The 18,037-nt window shown below is 32.5% G+C and overlaps 1 protein-coding gene across 3 annotated transcripts; it reads left to right on the top strand.

The window, feature by feature from the left end:
• Window positions 1-2,067: 2,067 nt before the first annotated feature.
• On the top strand, window positions 2,068-13,350 carry LOC130944768 (protein LONG AFTER FAR-RED 3). Of its 3 annotated transcripts, none has more exons than XM_057873278.1 (17): window positions 2,068-2,274; window positions 2,682-2,749; window positions 2,878-3,017; window positions 3,104-3,264; window positions 4,055-4,156; window positions 4,524-4,644; window positions 5,072-5,178; window positions 5,262-5,385; window positions 7,542-7,736; window positions 8,425-8,510; window positions 10,165-10,272; window positions 10,479-10,574; window positions 10,661-10,759; window positions 11,135-11,209; window positions 11,883-12,014; window positions 12,117-12,232; window positions 12,759-13,350. In XM_057873278.1, exons 3-17 carry the CDS (start codon window positions 2,939-2,941, stop codon window positions 12,931-12,933), a joined length of 1,776 nt encoding a protein of 591 aa, XP_057729261.1. In that variant the 5' UTR covers window positions 2,068-2,274; window positions 2,682-2,749; window positions 2,878-2,938; the 3' UTR covers window positions 12,934-13,350. The 3 variants fall into 3 exon arrangements, with proteins under 3 accessions (XP_057729261.1, XP_057729262.1, XP_057729263.1); XM_057873279.1 differs by having other exon boundaries at window positions 2,889-3,017; XM_057873280.1 differs by having other exon boundaries at window positions 4,524-4,596; window positions 12,759-13,348.
• The last annotated feature ends 4,687 nt before the right edge of the window (window positions 13,351-18,037 follow it).

The raw sequence follows: 18,037 nt of genomic DNA on the forward strand, positions 1-18,037 counted from the left end.
AAGTTTGAGTTAACGTGATTTATGTTTGGCAATATTTGTATCAAAATTGATTATAGCAAAATAAATGTTGTTTGGATTATACTACTCAAAATCACTTTTAGATGAAAAATTACTAAAAGAGACATCAATTTATTTTTTTATATATATGCAAAAACATAATCTAACAAAAATAATATAAAAAATATTTATTATATAAATAAATAAATATAATAAAAAAGTATGAAAGAGAGTACTATAAATTTTATAATGTTAAACAAAAAAAATATTCTATACTTTTTCTAATATTACCCGTACTCTTTAATTTAGTATTATTTGAACTATAAATTTTCATTATTTATGGTTCTATTGTTACTTATAATTAATTTTTATTTATTTTATCTATTTATAGGATCATAGTTTATATTATACAAAATTTAGATAATAAACGTAGTATATATTAATTACAATTACAAATTTTACAAAGTCAAAATAAAAATAAAAAAATTAATATAAAACAAAGATAGAGTACATCAAAAAATAGAAAAAAAATCATACAAATAAAAAATAATACAAATTTCATAAAATCAACCACTATATCTATGAACAAAAATACAATAAAAACTAAATAAATACATATGAATAAATAAATAAAAAAATTTCATACACAATAAATACAATGTAGTAAAAGATAGAAAAAAAAGAATTCATATGAACAAAAAATAATAAAAAATCAAAAATTAAAAAATCTGAAAAATTATAGCACTACAAAAAATAAAAAAATCAACAATATTTGTCATATGAATAAAAAATACAATAAAATAAATAAAAAATCATATAAACAAAGTCAAACAAAAATAAAAAAATTCATAAAAAAAATACATATAAAAATAGTATAGAAATGATAAAAAAACTCATAAAAACATAAAATCATAAATCATAACACTAAAAATTAAATATGAAAATGAGTATTAAAAATAATAAAAAAATTAAAATATTCAATTTACTAGTAATTGAAACAAATCTGAATGATTTTGATGGAAAAAAAATGGAAGAAAGAACTATGAAAAAGTAGAAAGAACTACACAGTGAAATTTATAGTTATTGGTATCCTTCTTATAGAAGAAAATAAAGGGTAAGGTTGGTAAAAAAGAACAAATTTTTTCACTTAATTTTCTAAAGGTAATCAGCAACCATGAACGTGACGCAAAAGCTACAAATTTTAGCTTCTTCTCAACGTGGGTTTAGAGGCAGAATCGTTTCTGCGTTTAGAAAGAAAAAAATTGCCAAACATAAGAGTGAAACTTTCAAGAAGCTCAAACGCACTTCTTTCTTCACCAACGTGTTTGCCAAACACACCCTTACTCCTTGTGAAAAATTGAGAATTAAAATTTAAGAGCAAACGACTAAAATGGTACTCAAAAGTTAGCATCCCTAACAAAATGAATCCTAAAAGATGCTAATGATAAGTGAATCCTCGAAAGTTTTAAAAAAGACAACAAACAGCGACCTCAAGCACGATATATAAGTATCGATACTCAATCCTATGTCAAATATTGCCACAAAATTTAATTAGTAGTTAACCAAAAATTTAAAATGGATGAATTTTTTTATCACTGTCTTGTATGCAGCAACCCATTAGCAGTGATAAATCCTTAAACTCTGATCTGCTAAGAATTAGTCATTGACTTACCAGATTAGAGTGTGAAAAAAAAAAGTAAAAAGAGAGAAAGTTTTGTAGTGATAAAATGACATTAATTTTACTCTTTTTTAATTAAAAATGAGACTCAAATCTAAGATTTTAAAGTGAGATTGAAAAAATTATGTCATTTAAACTATAAATAAGTAACACATCAATTTTACTACATTTCAAATTTTCAATAAATAATAGATAATTATTATGGTGTCTAAAAATATTTGTCTCACTTATAAAAAGAGTTAAAAATTAATATTTAATTTTAAAAATTTAAAAATAAATAATTATTAAATATTCAAAATTTATCATAAAAAAATAAATTAAATAAAAATTAGAGATCAAATTATAAGGACCATAAAGTCCACCTGGATAATATTCAAACCACTTAGTTATAACTTATAACTCAGACATTTAGTTTCCGATCATTGGAGATGCTTTAACTCACCTCTTCTCAACACAGTTCCCCATTTCTCTTCCTCTTCCTCTCCCGCTGTGGTTTGTCACCGGCGCCAGAAACGACTCTTTAGCCCTCTTCGACGTCGTTCCTCTGGTTGATCTTCGTGCTTCCGTTTCATTCACTGTGTCTTGTTATTTGAAATTTTGTGAGTTCCGCCAATGTTGTTTGTTATCTATGGATTTTTACTTCATTTTATCCTTATTCATGGAGTTAATTGGTTTTGTGATGACATATGTCTTTTAGGAGTGATATGTATTGTGTGTTCCATCTTGAAATTTTGAGCAGATTTGATTAGCCTTCAAAATATTAGTTATGCGGTTCTGCAAGCTAGAATTGTTAAAACTTGGTTATAGTTCGATATAATTTTCGCAGTGTGTATTTAAAATTGTGATGCGGCTGAGACCTCTTAGTCCACTTGTAATTGGATCTTGTTATTCAAATTTCTCTGAAATTTAAGGGTTTTGCTCCGTTTTGAATTACATGTTGAGCTAGTGATGCAATTGTTAGTTGACTTTGTGAAACTTAGCTCTCTTAATCTGATTTTTCCTGCAGTTACGTGGTTGATGCTGCTGTTCTGAATAACATTAGCACATCAAGACGTGAATTTCATGATTTTCTGAGTAAGCCATCATTGAATGACATCCTTCCTTTTTCCTTTTGTCTTAGATGGTTTGTAATATAATATTCTTGAGTAGAAATTGTTTATTTTTCAGTACAAGAGATGTAATTTTTGAGTTAAACTTTTTAGGGCTATTTTAGGAAATTGCTACAGTACTCCTGGATATTACATTGGGACAGAAGAGTGCCCAATGAACTCTCTTCTCAAGCTTCTCTCCACTGCCATAGCTCTCCTCTCCATTCTTTCTTTTTCCTTTCTTCACCCAACTCGTAAGTTATAACTAACCTCTCTCTGCTTTTGACACTTTTTGTTCCCATTTGCATTGCAATTCAATAAGGTTTTGAAAAACTTCCAGATTTCTTGGGTTGGAAGGCACTAATGTCGTCTCAGCAAGTGGCAGATTTGGTTGTGAGGAATGGGGTGATATATACAGGTGATGATTCTCTCCCATTTGCAGAATCCATGGCAGTGGCCAACGGGAGGGTTTTCCGTGTTGGAAACAACTCCTATGTGCAGGTTTTTCTTTCACTTACCCATTTATTTCAATTTTGAATTAACTTATTTTATTCGGATGCATGCAAGGCCATGAATGGAATATATAGAATTCATCAGTTCCATCCTATTACATTACATGGTTTTTGGTAAATTTGGGAGGAATGAGGTTGAATACAAACATTTCACCCCCTCCTTCATGACCAGCATATGAGCATGGAACTAATCCTTGCTGTTTTGTAAGCAACTCGATGGTGGGATAGCTCGCTGTCATGGATCGATACCTTGACATTTGTTTAAGGGAGAATGAGCCTCTGTTTTGCTTTACTTACCACACTCCCTGGGTTGAATCCAAACATTGTAATTATAATCCTCTTCATACCTTACGTTCACTCTATCCTTGAATATCCAAACCATGGAATGGAATTGATATTCTGTTTTGTTTAACTCTACTCCACCATCCACTTCATTCTATTAAGTAAGGGATTGGAGGAATGTGGTTCAAAGGAGTTATAATGTTTGGATAAACAAGAATGCATTATATTGGTAGCAGCAAAATACGGGGTTTTGGTAAAACGGAATGACATTTGTTCCATTTCTAACCACACTGCTTCATATCCGTTATAAAATTCAAGCAATGAATGAAAACTGATTACATTCTTTGAGCTCCTTTCCGTTTCATTCCATTGAAACTCAAACCACCAATCCAACCACATTCCATTAGTCATTAGTTACGCAAACAAATGTGACTTGGTTATTCATCTATGTGGGTTTTGGAGTCCAAACTGAGTCTGATCGCACCACACATATGCAGGAGTTGGCCAGCTATGGAACTGAAGTGTTGGATCTTGGTGGGAAAGTTGTGGTTCCGGGGTTTATTGATTCCCATGTGCATTTCATACCTGGTGGATTGCAGGTTCAGTTCATGGTTTACGCCTATATTAAAGTTTTACTCTTTTCTCTGGTGGTCATGTGTTTCACTTTGCTTATTGTTTATTTATTTTTGGCAATAATGATATGGTATATATGTTCAAAACATTTAGTAGTCCTGGAAATACTCTCAACCTCTAGCGTGACTCTTGAAGAAATTGTATGTACTGCTACCTTATGTATCAGGTGGTGTTTTGAAGTGAGAATATCAATATTATATCATTGATTTTGTTGTCTTGTCATAGACTAGGATACTCAATTCATTTGTGTGTAAGGAACTAATTATGTTTAGAAATCCCATATCTTTACGATGCTTTGTTGTGTTCCCCCCTTTTAAAGTCCTATTAGAGCAGATGATGCAGGTGGATCTGACAGGTGTGAATAAAAAGGATGAGTTTATCAGAAGGATCAAAGATGCAGCACAAAGTAGGCCTTGTGCTTATGCTAATTTCGTAGTTTTGATGGATAGAAAATGTATGCAAAACTTATGGTTTTCTTGAAGATGATCATACTCAATTCTCGTTTTAAATGTGTTCTTAATTTTAAACTTCTTTTGCATTTATCAAATTTGGTTGTGATTCTGAAGCTAAATATATCATTTAAATATGATGTTGATGCAATAAAAAATGAATGATACCTATGTTTTCATCAATTGTCTCTTCCATTTTATTAACCCCTAACTATGTTAGAGATCTGATTCTCACTTTCTGTCTCTCCAACTGGTGGGTTACATTACTAGTTGCCTTTCAGAAAAAGGTTTTAATTTTTCTTTCACGTTGCTAACAACAATGGAATATCTTGTTGAATCTGTCAAAAAATTATGTTCACAAAGTGGGAAATTATCAAGCATTCTGAATAATCGGGTATGATATGTACTCATTTTGTTCACTTTTAACTTTAGGTACAAAACGAGGTTCTTGGATTTTGGGTGGAGGATGGAACAATGATTTATGGGGAGGAGATCTGCCAACTGCATCTTGGATTGACGATTTCACTCCTTACAATCCCGTGAGCCTTAATGTTTCCGATGTTCCTTAGTATTTGGATATCTTCTTTCATAATGATGTATGTTATTTGAATTATACAATCAGGTATGGCTATCAAGAACAGATGGTCACATGGGCTTGGCTAACTCAGTGGCACTAATGTTGTGTGGCGTGACAAACTTAACAGCTGATCCGAGTGAAGGGACTATAAAGAGGACTCCAGATGGAGGTAATGGTTTGTTATCTTTGTATTAGACAGATTTGGAATTCTGATCATTCTTTTAGATTCAATGTTTTTAACCTTCTGTAGTGATTATCTAAAGATTATATGATTACAAATTGGTCTTTCTACAAGTAATAGGGGATTACCCCTGTTTGCATGTCCTACTCTTTAATTAACCAAGTTTCGTTGCTGCACTGTCAATCACAAAAGGAAATAACTTAGAAAGTTATATATTATGCATTTTTAAGATGATTTTTGTATGTAATATTGAGAGTCTTATTACTATTTTTTTAGGTTAACTGAGCATTGTTTGGTAAAATCATTTGAAAGCCTCCACTAAATAGCTTAATATATGGCAGTTTTTCTATTTGACATGATATTGGAGACTTATATTCAAGTGGTTAATAGTTTGATCCTTGCTAACTGATTTAAAATTGAAATTTAGCAATATGTAGGTTCGACCTGGCATTATTATTATTCGCATTTGAAACCCAAAGGACTTGGCAAAATGCATGTTAAATATAAAATCATACATGAAAGTTCACCTAACAACTTAATCTTGGGAGAGTTGGCTTTTGAAACGCGCCCTGTTACTGTTTCTGGTCAACCTTTGCTGTCTATTATGTTGCATGGGTACTTCTAAATGGTTGCCGCTCCACTTGTGGGATAGTTGTGAATACTTCTTAATCAATATAGAATTTATTCTCCTTCGTAAAACATCAAATCTTATAGTTGAGCTATTCTATTTAAGTTATAGAACAAATTAGTATGATATTCTTCCGAATGTTATATTTATAGAAATATTCTTTTTCTAATTTAATTACTCTTTTATTTATTAGGATAAATTATACTTTGCGTCCCCAACGTTTGCAATTTTTTTTAAACATTTAATTTCATTCAATTTTGTCCCTAACGTTTTCGATTAATTCAATTTTGTGCTTAACGTTTTTTATTTATATCAAAACTATCCTTAGAAGTTTTCAATTTTGTCCCTGAAGTTCTACATGAAATTAACGTCCAGGATAATTTTGACATAAATAAAAAATGTTAGGGACAAAATTGAATGTAACTAAACGTTAGAAGTATTTTTGAAGAAAATTACAAACGTTAGAGACAAAAAATATACTTTACGCTTTTTCTTATTTTACAATTTTATAAAATATTTCCTCCCATACCTATATGCTGCTATTTGAAAAATTTTCATACCCCGGGATCTGTATTTGTATCTGAAATAGATATTGTACCTGTACCTAGGCAACTCATTTTGAGCAGAAGCTCCCTTACCTGGTTCTCACTCTCCTTTTTGTTTCTTCCGCAGACTATGGTTGCGTTTGTTTCCTGGGACTGAGACTAGGGGACTGGGATTGAGTAGTGTTTGGTAAGCAGACACTGGAACTAAAATTTCAGTTTTGGGACACAAAATTTCAGTCTCTTCATTACCTCCAGAAAGTGGGGACACAGGGGACTGAAATTTCTGGGAACGTAGATTGAAACTTTAATAATATTTCTTTTCGAAAATATCCTCATTCAACTTTTCAAATCCCCGATTTTAGCCTCACACAACTTTTAGTAACCCAGAAAATCTCTTCCTTCTTTGTTGTTCTTCGCCCCTCTTTGCTGCTCGAAGAACGACCGACAGCATCACCGTTGCACGCTGTCGCCAGTTGGCCCTCCTCCTCCTCTGCTACTTTTGGTTGGTTTTCCTTTTCGAATTCTTCCCTCCCCTTTTTTGAGACTCCATTTCTGTTTCTGTTCCTCTTGTTCACCCTTTCTTTACATGCGAGACCTTGCTACCAATACCTATGGCGGATTTTGGGCTCTGTCACGAGCTGTTGTTCAGAATAAAAAACTATCATGCAATTTCTCATTCTACCACACCATATTTGCCTATTCTGTTGCTTCTTTTTCATTCTTCCGAATTTGGCTTTTCAGTCTCTGTCTCTCGGTCTCTGTCTTCCAGTTTTAGTCTCTCAGTCTCAGTCTCCCTTCCAAACGTAGCCTATATGTTTTGGTTATTGTAATCTACCAGTTTATGAATTTATTCCACCAATGTAAAATGCCAAATGCCGATTTCATTTCAAGATTCATTATTCTTCTGTATTGGCTAACTTTGTGCAGTGTTGCTAATTATTGTATTGGCCTGTTGACAACTTGTCATGCAGAACCTACTGGATTGCTGATCGAATCTGCAATGTCACTTGTCATGTCGCAGATTCCAGAGGATTCAGTAGATAATAGGAGGGAGGCACTGCTTAGAGCAAGCAATCTTGCTCTGGAAAGGGGTGTGACAACAGTTGTTGATATGGGAAGATATTATTCAGGGACTTCAGCAAATCTTTCTTGGGAGGATTTTACAGGTTAACTTGGATGGTTTGAGTCTTTGACATTCATTTACAGCTAATAAGATGAAATTACTTATCATATTTCTTAGTGTTATTTTATAATGTTATTTTGTTTTTATTTATTTGTGTCATCTGAATGACAACATAACCATAATGGAAACTCTTGTGCCTGTTGGGAATTGTGATATTTACTGTTTCCTTGCTATACATATTCTTTTCTTTTCCTTTCTATATATAAACATCATAGTGCTAACTGTTGCCCACTTGAGCAATTCACAAGTCTTCTAAGATTTCTTAATTGGACCACTGCCTAAGTTTTCAAAGAACTGATTAGGCAAACAGTGCCTTTTGTACTGAATTCCAAGATATAGTTGTAGAATCACAATCAATGCATTGAAATTGAATACAATATTAATCAATGAATTAACAACCACGAATGTTGAGGAATTACATTATTCTCCACTGATGATTTCATTTTTGTAATACCTTAAGTTAATCTAAATTATACTTTCCGTTGTATAAAAAAGTAGATGGGAAATATTTTGTTGTGTGGTACAATCCTAAAGCCAATAACAATGCCTGTTGAATTGTCGATGTTTTCTCCTGATGTTCATATATATCTAATTATGATCAAAGTCTTATTCTTTTGCTATGATGTTTTGCTGTTTGTTGTTTCTTAGTTTTATTTTTTCAATCTTTACAGATGTTTATCAATGGGCTGATTCTATGTCAAAAATGAAAGTTAGAGTGTGTTTATTTTTTCCAATGGAGACATGGTCACGTTTAGTGGTATGAGCTCTTCTTCACTTATGGTTATTTTAATAAAAGGTTTAGTATTGTCCTGCTCTGCCTAAATTCTTAGTGATGATTCTTTTTTGTGTTTATATGCCTTGATTTCTCGGTGGTTTTGTGTACATAATAAACCTCCGATCTCATTCTTGACAAAAACACACAAGCGACAAAGTAGTCATACCAAGATTTTAGATTAACAAATTTGTCCCTCATCATATATATATATAAGATTTTACAGTACAAGATAATCCCATCAAATCCCTTAATTTTGGGAGCCATTTTCAGTTATTCTAATTACAATGTGTGTTGGTGTGTCAATTTATTTGATAGAAAAAGAAATTTTATTAGAAAAGAAGAGGTATTATGGGTACAATAGATAGTTAAGGCACTAAAACAAACATCCCATCTCATGTCTTGGAGCTTATTGAATAGACCTAAAATACATCAAGCTGTCCAGGCCTTTAACTGATGAGACTTTAAAAGACTGCTGTGATGGATGAGTCTTTGGGGAGAAGAATTGTTAGTGTATTTGGGGCTTCATCTTCCTCCCTACGATGGTTCTTGGGCCTTTAACCATGCTGTTCAAGCTGTTTATGTTGGTCATCTTGAGGACACGATGTGACTTTTAAGTTAGCGTTAGGACCTGTTTCTTTTGGTCGAGTGTTAGGACCCTTTAACTGAGACAAGTATATGTGGAAAGGTCTGAGGGACTTGGGTATTATGGGGTGTCCAATGTCCTACATCGAGTAATCTGGGATGTTTGATGTTGTATTTAAAGAAAGTGGTTTTTCTCCCTTAATAGCAGCTTTTAAGGTGTAGTTTTACAATTTCCATGGGTACTTAACAATGATATCAGAGGCAGGTTGTTGGTGGCAGGAAAGGCTACCTATAGGCTGGATTAAGGTGAATACTGAGTACTGATGGTTGGGTCTATGTCGATAGAGGGAAGCCATCATGAACGTTGGCTCTCTATGGATGGTGTATTGTTAGGGACTTGGTATTATGGGTTGTCTAAAGTCCCACATTGAGTAGTATGGTGTTTGTTGTATTTAAGGAGAGTAGCTTTTAAGGTGTGGTTTCTCACTTTTCTTAGGTACTTAATAGAAGGTCTTAAAGGGGTGTGGATTTACAGAGCCTACAACAGGACTTAACTATATGTGGTATCAAGGGAAAGTTAGTTGAAAGGTTGTTTGGCTTTGATGTCACAGCTAAGGGTTATATTAGGGCGGACTCTAGAAAGGGAAGGGGTCTAGAACATTCTATAGTGATAGACAAGCAGGTTTTGTGGGATATGATGACACCTGGCATCTATTTGTGTAAAGCTCATGAGCTATGAAGGACTTTCCCTCTTAGACATATTGTGAAATTGTAAACCGATGCTTTATAGATAAATGTTTTGTTTGTTTTGCTTTTATGTAGAGGAACTCTATCCTCTATCTTGTATTACTCTTCTCATCTTAATGAAATTCTTTAAGAAAAGGATTATATGGTTTGCGGAATAGAATTTCCTCTGGCTGTAGATGCAAAGCCTATGCACAGATTTGTATTGATTTCTAGGGTTCTTAGTGATTTGCCATTGCATAAGGGATAGTGCACTAATCTTTCTCCACATTCTATTTTGGAATTATAGTTCTAACACTTTCCTGCTCAGCATGTGATCAACAAGATGGGTTATGCCTTGAGCGAATGGATGTACATTGGTGGTGTCAAAGCTTTTGCTGATGGCTCATTGGGTTCCAATAGTGCATTGTTTTATGAGGCAAGACCAAGCATTCAAACTTCCTGTTATTAGTTTAAAATCCTACATTGTTAATATTCTGTATTCTATTTTCACTTGATCTTGGTGGAAGAGTGTTGACAAGGGGACACGTATCTTTTGGTAGACATAATTTTATCCCCATGTTTAACCATGGTCATGTAATCATGTAGTCTTGATGGGATTTACTCTGGTATTTTATTTCGTAGCCGTATGTTGACGATCCAAACAATTATGGCCAACAACTTATAGAGTCCGAAGCTCTTTTCAACATGGCTTTGGAGTCAGATTTATCTGGTCTGCAGGTGATTTGTTCTTCTTTTAGTATTAACACTGATATCAAATCAAATTTTAGTAACCAGCTAGTTGCCTCGCTGTTTGTATCTGTCAGATTGCAATCCATGCTATAGGGGACAAAGCAAATGACCTGATCTTGGACACATATGGCTCAGTTGCCTCTACAAATGGACCGAGAGATCGAAGATTTAGGGTAATATGGTTACTGCAAGTTAAATCTAGGGAAGCTTCTTAATAGGAAACTGAAAATAGAGTAAAGAGAGAGAAGAGAAGTTTTCTGAAATGTGTATTATGACTTCCCAAATCTCAATTGAGTGAGTTCAGTTTATATACAAGAGATAGGTAGTTTGTGGGGGAAGCTACTCAAAGGGTAATTTAGACTTTGCACTGTTAAGTTAATGACAGCTAGTACAGCTTTCATCCTAGCTGGCAGAAGCTAGTTACTGCTGTTCCTAATGTTCTAAGCCAATCTGAGACTTCTTAGCTTACCCTATTACTTCTGCTATAGGGATAGAGTTCTAATATAATCGTTGTGAATTAAATCAAGTTACTGAAACTCTGGTTGCAGATTGAGCATGCTCAGCATCTGGCTATGGGAGCTCCACACCGATTTGGCAAACAATGGGTTATTGCTTCTATGCAGGTTTTCTATGATTGTTATGTTTTCACTATCCGTTTTGTCTTTGCCCTCTTAATATGATGATATAACCGTCACTTGAGTAGCTGAAGTGTGCAATTTAAATCAGCGTTTGCTAAATATGTCCTAAATCTGTCACCTCTCATCTTTTTGTCTTTTATGATGATGTATCATTTCATATATCATTTAATCTTGTTCTTTTTATTGCAAATACAGTTCCATCTTACTATGCTGAAACTAGATATTGTTTATATTATATAATACCATATCAGAGTACCTTTTGAATCTTGAGATGTGTTTTCCAAACCTACCACTACGAGTGCATTTTGGTACTCAAAGATGCATTTGCTACAGCTTTACAGGGATTGGATTCTAGCGGGGACTAATCTTATTCTATTGCATTGATAAAGTAGCTTTTCCAAATTTTACATTAATAACTTGTTTGAAAATCCTAGAAATCAGTACTGGGATGAGACCTTTCTCTCCACTACCATGTTCCCAAAAACTGCCTTTGGGTTTTTACTTTCTATTTGGCTGATTCTTGACTGGCATGAAAAGTAACCTAATATGCACCCTTTTGATATATATGATTCCCTGTTCATTTGTTTTATGCTTTGAAAGTATAAACATCATCCTTCAAAAGATTTGTGACCGCTTTCTCATTACCAATCATCAACAGCCAGATCACTTGCTGAATGATGCGGACACTGCCAGGAAAAAGCTTGGCAAAGATAGGGCTGACAATGGATCTTATTTATTTCGGTCACTCTTAGAAAACAATGCATTAGTGGCATTTGGTTCTGACTGGCCTGTAAGTTTGTGACATATATTAGTACTTGTCACTATGCAAATTTTCATGCTTCCCAACAGAATTAGTTAAAAGTTATGTTTTCACATTGTGTCTGTTTTACAGGTGGCAGACATAAATCCCTTAAGTGGTATAAAGACAGCAATGAGAAGACAGCCTCCTACATGGGAAAATGCATGGATTCCATCAGAGTGTATTTCATTAGATGATGCGATAAAGGCGTAAGCAGGATAAAGATCTTTTGTTTGAAATTTGAATAAAACCACTGCGTATTCAGTTCGTTAGTACTAATCATATTCGTACTTCAATCTGGCACATTGATGCATGAAGCCATGATTTCTGATTTCTAGATGATGATTGCATGTTACATTCTTGCTCCTTCTTCATATGATACTTTTGATGATTGTAATGCTAATTGTAATCTTTTAACTTACTTTTCAAAGGTGTTTTTATCCTATGCTCATAATGCATTTTCAACCTCGTGTACATGATTTTCTTTTGAGTGGTGCTATATGATGTGAATGTCTTATGAAAAGTGTTGAACATTAGTGGTCTGAGATGAACAAATATATTACTAAAGAGCTGGCTGAAATCATGATTCGTGAGGAGGTTAAAAATCTACAACAGATAACGATGACAAATATTTTCATACCAGTTTCTTATTGATTCTTCTTTTTATACTTCCTCGGCATTTCTATTTGCTTCTTCCTAGTCATGCATGATTCTAAATCTCTGTCATCCTTACAGGTACACCATTTCCGCTGCTCGGGCAAGCTTCCTTGACAATGATCTGGGATCCTTATCTCCAGGGAAACTTGCAGATTTTGTCATACTAACCACTCATTCCTGGGAAGAGTTTGCTGAAAGTGCATCTGCATCTATTGCCGCGACATATATTTCCGGTGTGAGAGCATATCCTTGAAGGTATTCCATAATCTATTTCAAGTTTTACAATCAAATTTGCATCAGATGTGCAGAAGGAAAGAAGGTTGTAGCGCCAGTCCTCTCAGGTTTTAATTTCACATACGCATGAGAATGTGAGAAAACATTATTTTAATTCCATATTGGTGTATTGATTATTTCATATTTGTTCTTGTCATGTGAGTTTTTCTATATTTCTTTTATACAACTACACTAGGTGTACACCAAAATCAACTACAAAAATCAGCCATTGTATTTTTATACGTATACAAATACAAAAATTTAAAAACTGGAAAAACAATCTCACTCTCACTCATTCGCATCCCTTCCCATACTCCTGAGTCACACGCGCCAAACCATCTTCTCCACTCTTAGTCGCAATTCTCTCGTCACACCTGCTACCATCTTTGTCTTTGCGCTTCATCTTCACCGCTGAACTATAATCAAACAAAACTTCTTCGTCTTCCCTGCTTATGCATTTTGGTGAGCTTCTTCTCTTGCATATCCTTCTTTCTGATTGATCTTCACTACTTTTCTCCCAAATACTCAATTTCAAGTTTGATTTAGGTCTTGTGTTTGATTATAGTTCATTAGAGAATTTCGTTTTTCTTTTTTGGGGTTTTTGTTTGTTTTTGGTGTTTGAGTGTCGTTTAACATGTCACATTAGTAAATTTTGGCACCATCTACAAACAAAGTAATGGAAGAACTAATATGACTAAGTTAAAATATTTAAAGGACGAATTTAATAAAAAAAAATTCGAGAACCAGTTTAAAATATGAGTGATCTTTTAGAAACTAATTTGACCATTTATTCCTTACATAACCAATTTTTTTAAGACTAATTCAGTCTCCGTAATTTGCTGTTCTTTTATATTTTATTATCTCTTATTCTTTATTTAATTTTATTATAGAGAACATGGCACAATAAAAAAATTTCATTCCATTCAAATAAAAAAGAATTAATATTAAAATAATCTCAATCTCAGTCTCAAATAGATTATACCAGGTAAAAAGATAATATCATTTCGATAAAAAAAATCCCTCCTAACAACAACCACATCAGTCTAACATTTATCAAACATCCATAACAAACATAACCATCGTTGTTAACAATACAACACCAATGACGTCAAGTCTGTGTCTGTAAATCGGAAGCAAAATAATCATGCTAAAAAAAATAGAAGGTACATCATTACAATCCAAATAAATAAATAGAAGAAGATACCTTAATGCTTAGATTAACTATCAACTATATAAGAAATATTTTGAAAGGCATTGAACAACTTTAAAATCTTATTCTTCCAACATATAATTTTCAAACAACTATTATATGTAAAATACCTATGTCACATTTTCTCATTGATGTATACTACAACCACTATTTTAATGATGATTCAACTAATTTAATCCGACATTGTAGTAACTTAAAAGGGGATATCTCTTCAAGATGAGAAAAAAATTTTTAACCCTATTTAAGTGTTACGACTTAATTCGTTCTAACTTGAATTGAGCTTCCTTTTTTCTTTTTTCGCTTTTTTTAACTATGGTATAATATAAGTATCTCATATAACAAAATTTTCAAATTTAGCTTTATTATCATTTTCTCTCAGACAATATAACTATTTTATATGATTTTTTAACCACATAAGTCAGGCACCGAAATAAATAATAATAATAATACTATTACACAAAACACTTAATATAATCCAAAGAAAAGAAAAAATATTGCACCCTACTTATTTGCAGGTTATATCTATGTCAACTCATAAGTATTATCCTAATTACGAGCCACTTTCCAAACCTTTATATTCAATATAGCCAAATTAGTAGTTGAAACTTTATATTCAATAAAACTCAAATTTTTTAAGTAGTAAATTACATATATTTCCTAGATTTCGAATTAATTTATCCAACTTTTCATAAAATTTCAATTAATTTTGTATTTGTTTCTCTTCTATTGCAATAATTGATCAAATTTATAGATTTTTCTTCTAATATTTGAGTATAATTGGCACTAGAAAAAAATGTTTAAAATCATCGAATTTACCGGCAAAATTCTTTAAAAAATTTGACGGTAGTATAAACATCGTCAGTAATGTTTTACCGAAGGATTTTAGAAATTCGACGTTAAATTTTTGATAGTGTTACTTCCGAAATGACTATTTTCATTTTTGTTCACCGTTAGAAAAAAAATTCGACAGTAATATTGGCACCATTTTAATTTTTTGGCATTTTAATTACTGTTAGATAATTCTATCGAAAATTCTAACGGTAATTTTACTGCCACTAAAAAGCTCATTCGCGCCAAAAGTTACCATCAGATCTTGTGATGGATAATCAAATCCGACAGTGATTTTTTGCGTAGCCAAAAAATTATAGCAATCCCTCAAAAAATTCAACGATAAATTCGACAGAAACATTTCACCCAAAATCTAACGGTAATCAACAAATTTCTTGTAGTGTGGCTTGATATCCAACTAGTGAACGTGACAAGTTTTGTTTGAGTTTTTATACTTAAATATGAGGCATTAGTTAAGATTAGATGCATTACAAAGTGTTATAATGATTGGATTGAAGCAAATTTTAGAACCGATGAAAATGACAATTCAAGTTCTATAACTTTTATGTTGATCATATTTTTCCGTTCACAATGATTCTAGGTAAAATTTGTTGTAAAAAATTAATGCCAAGAATATTTTTTTCTGTTGTCAAATTTTGACCTCTTCACAATAATCGAATCATAACTTGTACTATAAGGTAGCGTTTGGTGGAGAGACAGAGACGAAAAAACTGAGACTGAGAGACAGAGACTAAGAGACAGGGATTGAAATAAATCTCAATATTCAGTTTGGTGTAAAATGGGAGACAGTAATTAAAACAAGAATGAAACTGTAATTTAATTTGCACAAAGGGTAAAATTAGAATTAATTAATTGAAATGAAAGTATTTTAGGTATAAAATGTTATTAAAGTTTCAGTCTCAATCTCTAAAAATTTCAGTCCCCTGTGTCCCTACTTTTTGGAGATACTGAAATACTGAAATTTTAGAGACAGAGACAGAAATTTTAGTACCAGTCTCTGAACTAACAAACAGGATACTGAGTCTCAATCTCTCAGTCTCTATCTCAGTACCTCAAAACAAACGCTACCTAAAAGTTTAAATTAGGAATTCTGGTGCCAATGTGTCATTGAAAGGCTAAAACACAAATCTTCAAAATCATATGTCTATGTCTAACAAAACAGTGAGGATTACCCGTATACGTGAAGCTCTACGTACGAAACCTAAATTCACTTACGCAGACAAAAGTTTTACGTGCCACATTAATTCGGCTCGTGAACTCACATTTTAGGTCTCATTTGGCCTCCAGCTGCATTTGAAGGAAAAAAGGGCTAGAAGGTAAAAGTAATGAAAATATTCACTCATTAGCTAAACAATAAAATAATTCATTTCATAGGTGATGTGACATATAAAGAAAACTGATATTTTATGTGAAATCAAAAAAAGTAAACTAATGACATAAAATGTGCAATCATAATAAGATTTAAATTTTAAAATTATTTTATTTAGTAAAAATTTTAAGAATTAAATTGAGATTTTAAGTACTATGACCACAGCAATTCTGTCAAATCTTCATTAATGGAAAAAATCATTGTTTGTAAGACATGGGCCAAGACAAACTAACTTTCAACATATAACGAAAGATTTGGGGCAAAAGAAACAAAAGCCCAAAAATTACTATGATCTTAACTAATTCTGGTTATAGAAAACTTGATGGTTAGCAAACTTAATTCCTCGCCGATAACTGTGTGCAAAGGCTGCATAAAAGCTACGTCCGTGGGGTGAAAACAATGCAAAACGTAATAATATGTCATTGATAAATGTGCAGGTTTTGTCCCTTACTCTCACATACTTGTCACCATCTAGCATTGACTACATGTGCCAGATTTTTTTTTTTTTTTGTGATTTCTACATGTGTAAGATAATTTCCTACTTCCTACACCAATTCATCTGAAGCTTATATAGTGTGTAAGTAACTAGCTAACGACTACCTACACTTGCAAGCCAACTAACTCTTAATCGGTAATATTAAGGAAATAATAAAAAAATAATTCAAACAGTTTAAATTTATTTAATTTAATATTTATTATTTTTAATAATTAATTAATATTAAATAAGATAAATTTAAATAATTTTAAATTTTTTATTATTTTTCAAATATTATTGATAAAAAATAATCTATAAAGCAATTGAGCACACAATTTACTGATTAAATTTCTAGTATTTTGTTTGAGTTCGAAATCACGTATTCAACTTTTTTGCTTCCTTACTACATTTGATTTTTTTTTCTTAAAGAAAAAGTTTACAGGAGTTGTAAGTATTTATAATTAAAGAGAATTTATATTCTTTTGATTGTTAAATCAATTTCTAATACTACATAAAAAGATCATACATTATTTTTAATACGGATATAAAAATGGAGATTTTGATTAAATATTGATATTTGAAATGTATTACAATATTGTAAATGTGCAGAAAATACCGATACAACACGCAGGGAACGTGTTGCTGCAGTTTGACACGTGTTCAACACGTATTTTGCGTGTTGGTCAGAATGTTGACACGTGTCCAACATGCATTCTTTGTGTGTTGGCAGAATATTATCATGTGCCCAACACACACCCTGCGTGTTGACTCTCACTACAAGAAAAAAAGGCCTGTCGTCACACTTTTCTCTTGCTACGCTTTAAAAGCATGGTCAAAAGGGTCAGCGACTACGCTTTTATAATGGTGGCGATTGACTAGAGATTTAGCTACGCTTTTCCGTGTCACATTTCAAAAGTGTGGCCAAAAGGGATCAATCGCCACTCTTTTATGTGAGTGACGATAGATTAGTGATTTGGCTTCAAAAGTGTTGCAATAGAGGGAAATATGCACACTTTTGATGCGTGACTAGTTTCTTTTCCTATGTTCACATTTTTAAAGCGTGTCCATATCCTCTAATTATTTGACACCCTAAAAAAGCATGGCAATAAGCTTCCCACATGAAATTTAATTTTCCACCAATGTTTTTCTCCAACACTTAAGTCTTTTTCAAAACACATCAC

This window comes from Arachis stenosperma, chromosome 8, assembly GCF_014773155.1.
Source record: "Arachis stenosperma cultivar V10309 chromosome 8, arast.V10309.gnm1.PFL2, whole genome shotgun sequence".
NCBI lineage: Eukaryota > Viridiplantae > Streptophyta > Magnoliopsida > Fabales > Fabaceae > Arachis > Arachis stenosperma.

Coding starts and splice junctions, on each gene's coding strand:
- LOC130944768 (XM_057873278.1), top strand. CDS start 2,939: ATGAACTCTCTTCTCAAGCTTCTCTCCACTGCCATAGCTCTCCTCTCC. Junction 4,645..5,071: donor AGTTTTGATGGATAGAAAAT/GTATGCAAAACT, acceptor TTTTAACTTTAG/GTACAAAACGAGGTTCTTGG. Junction 7,737..8,424: donor TTCTTGGGAGGATTTTACAG/GTTAACTTGGAT, acceptor CAATCTTTACAG/ATGTTTATCAATGGGCTGAT.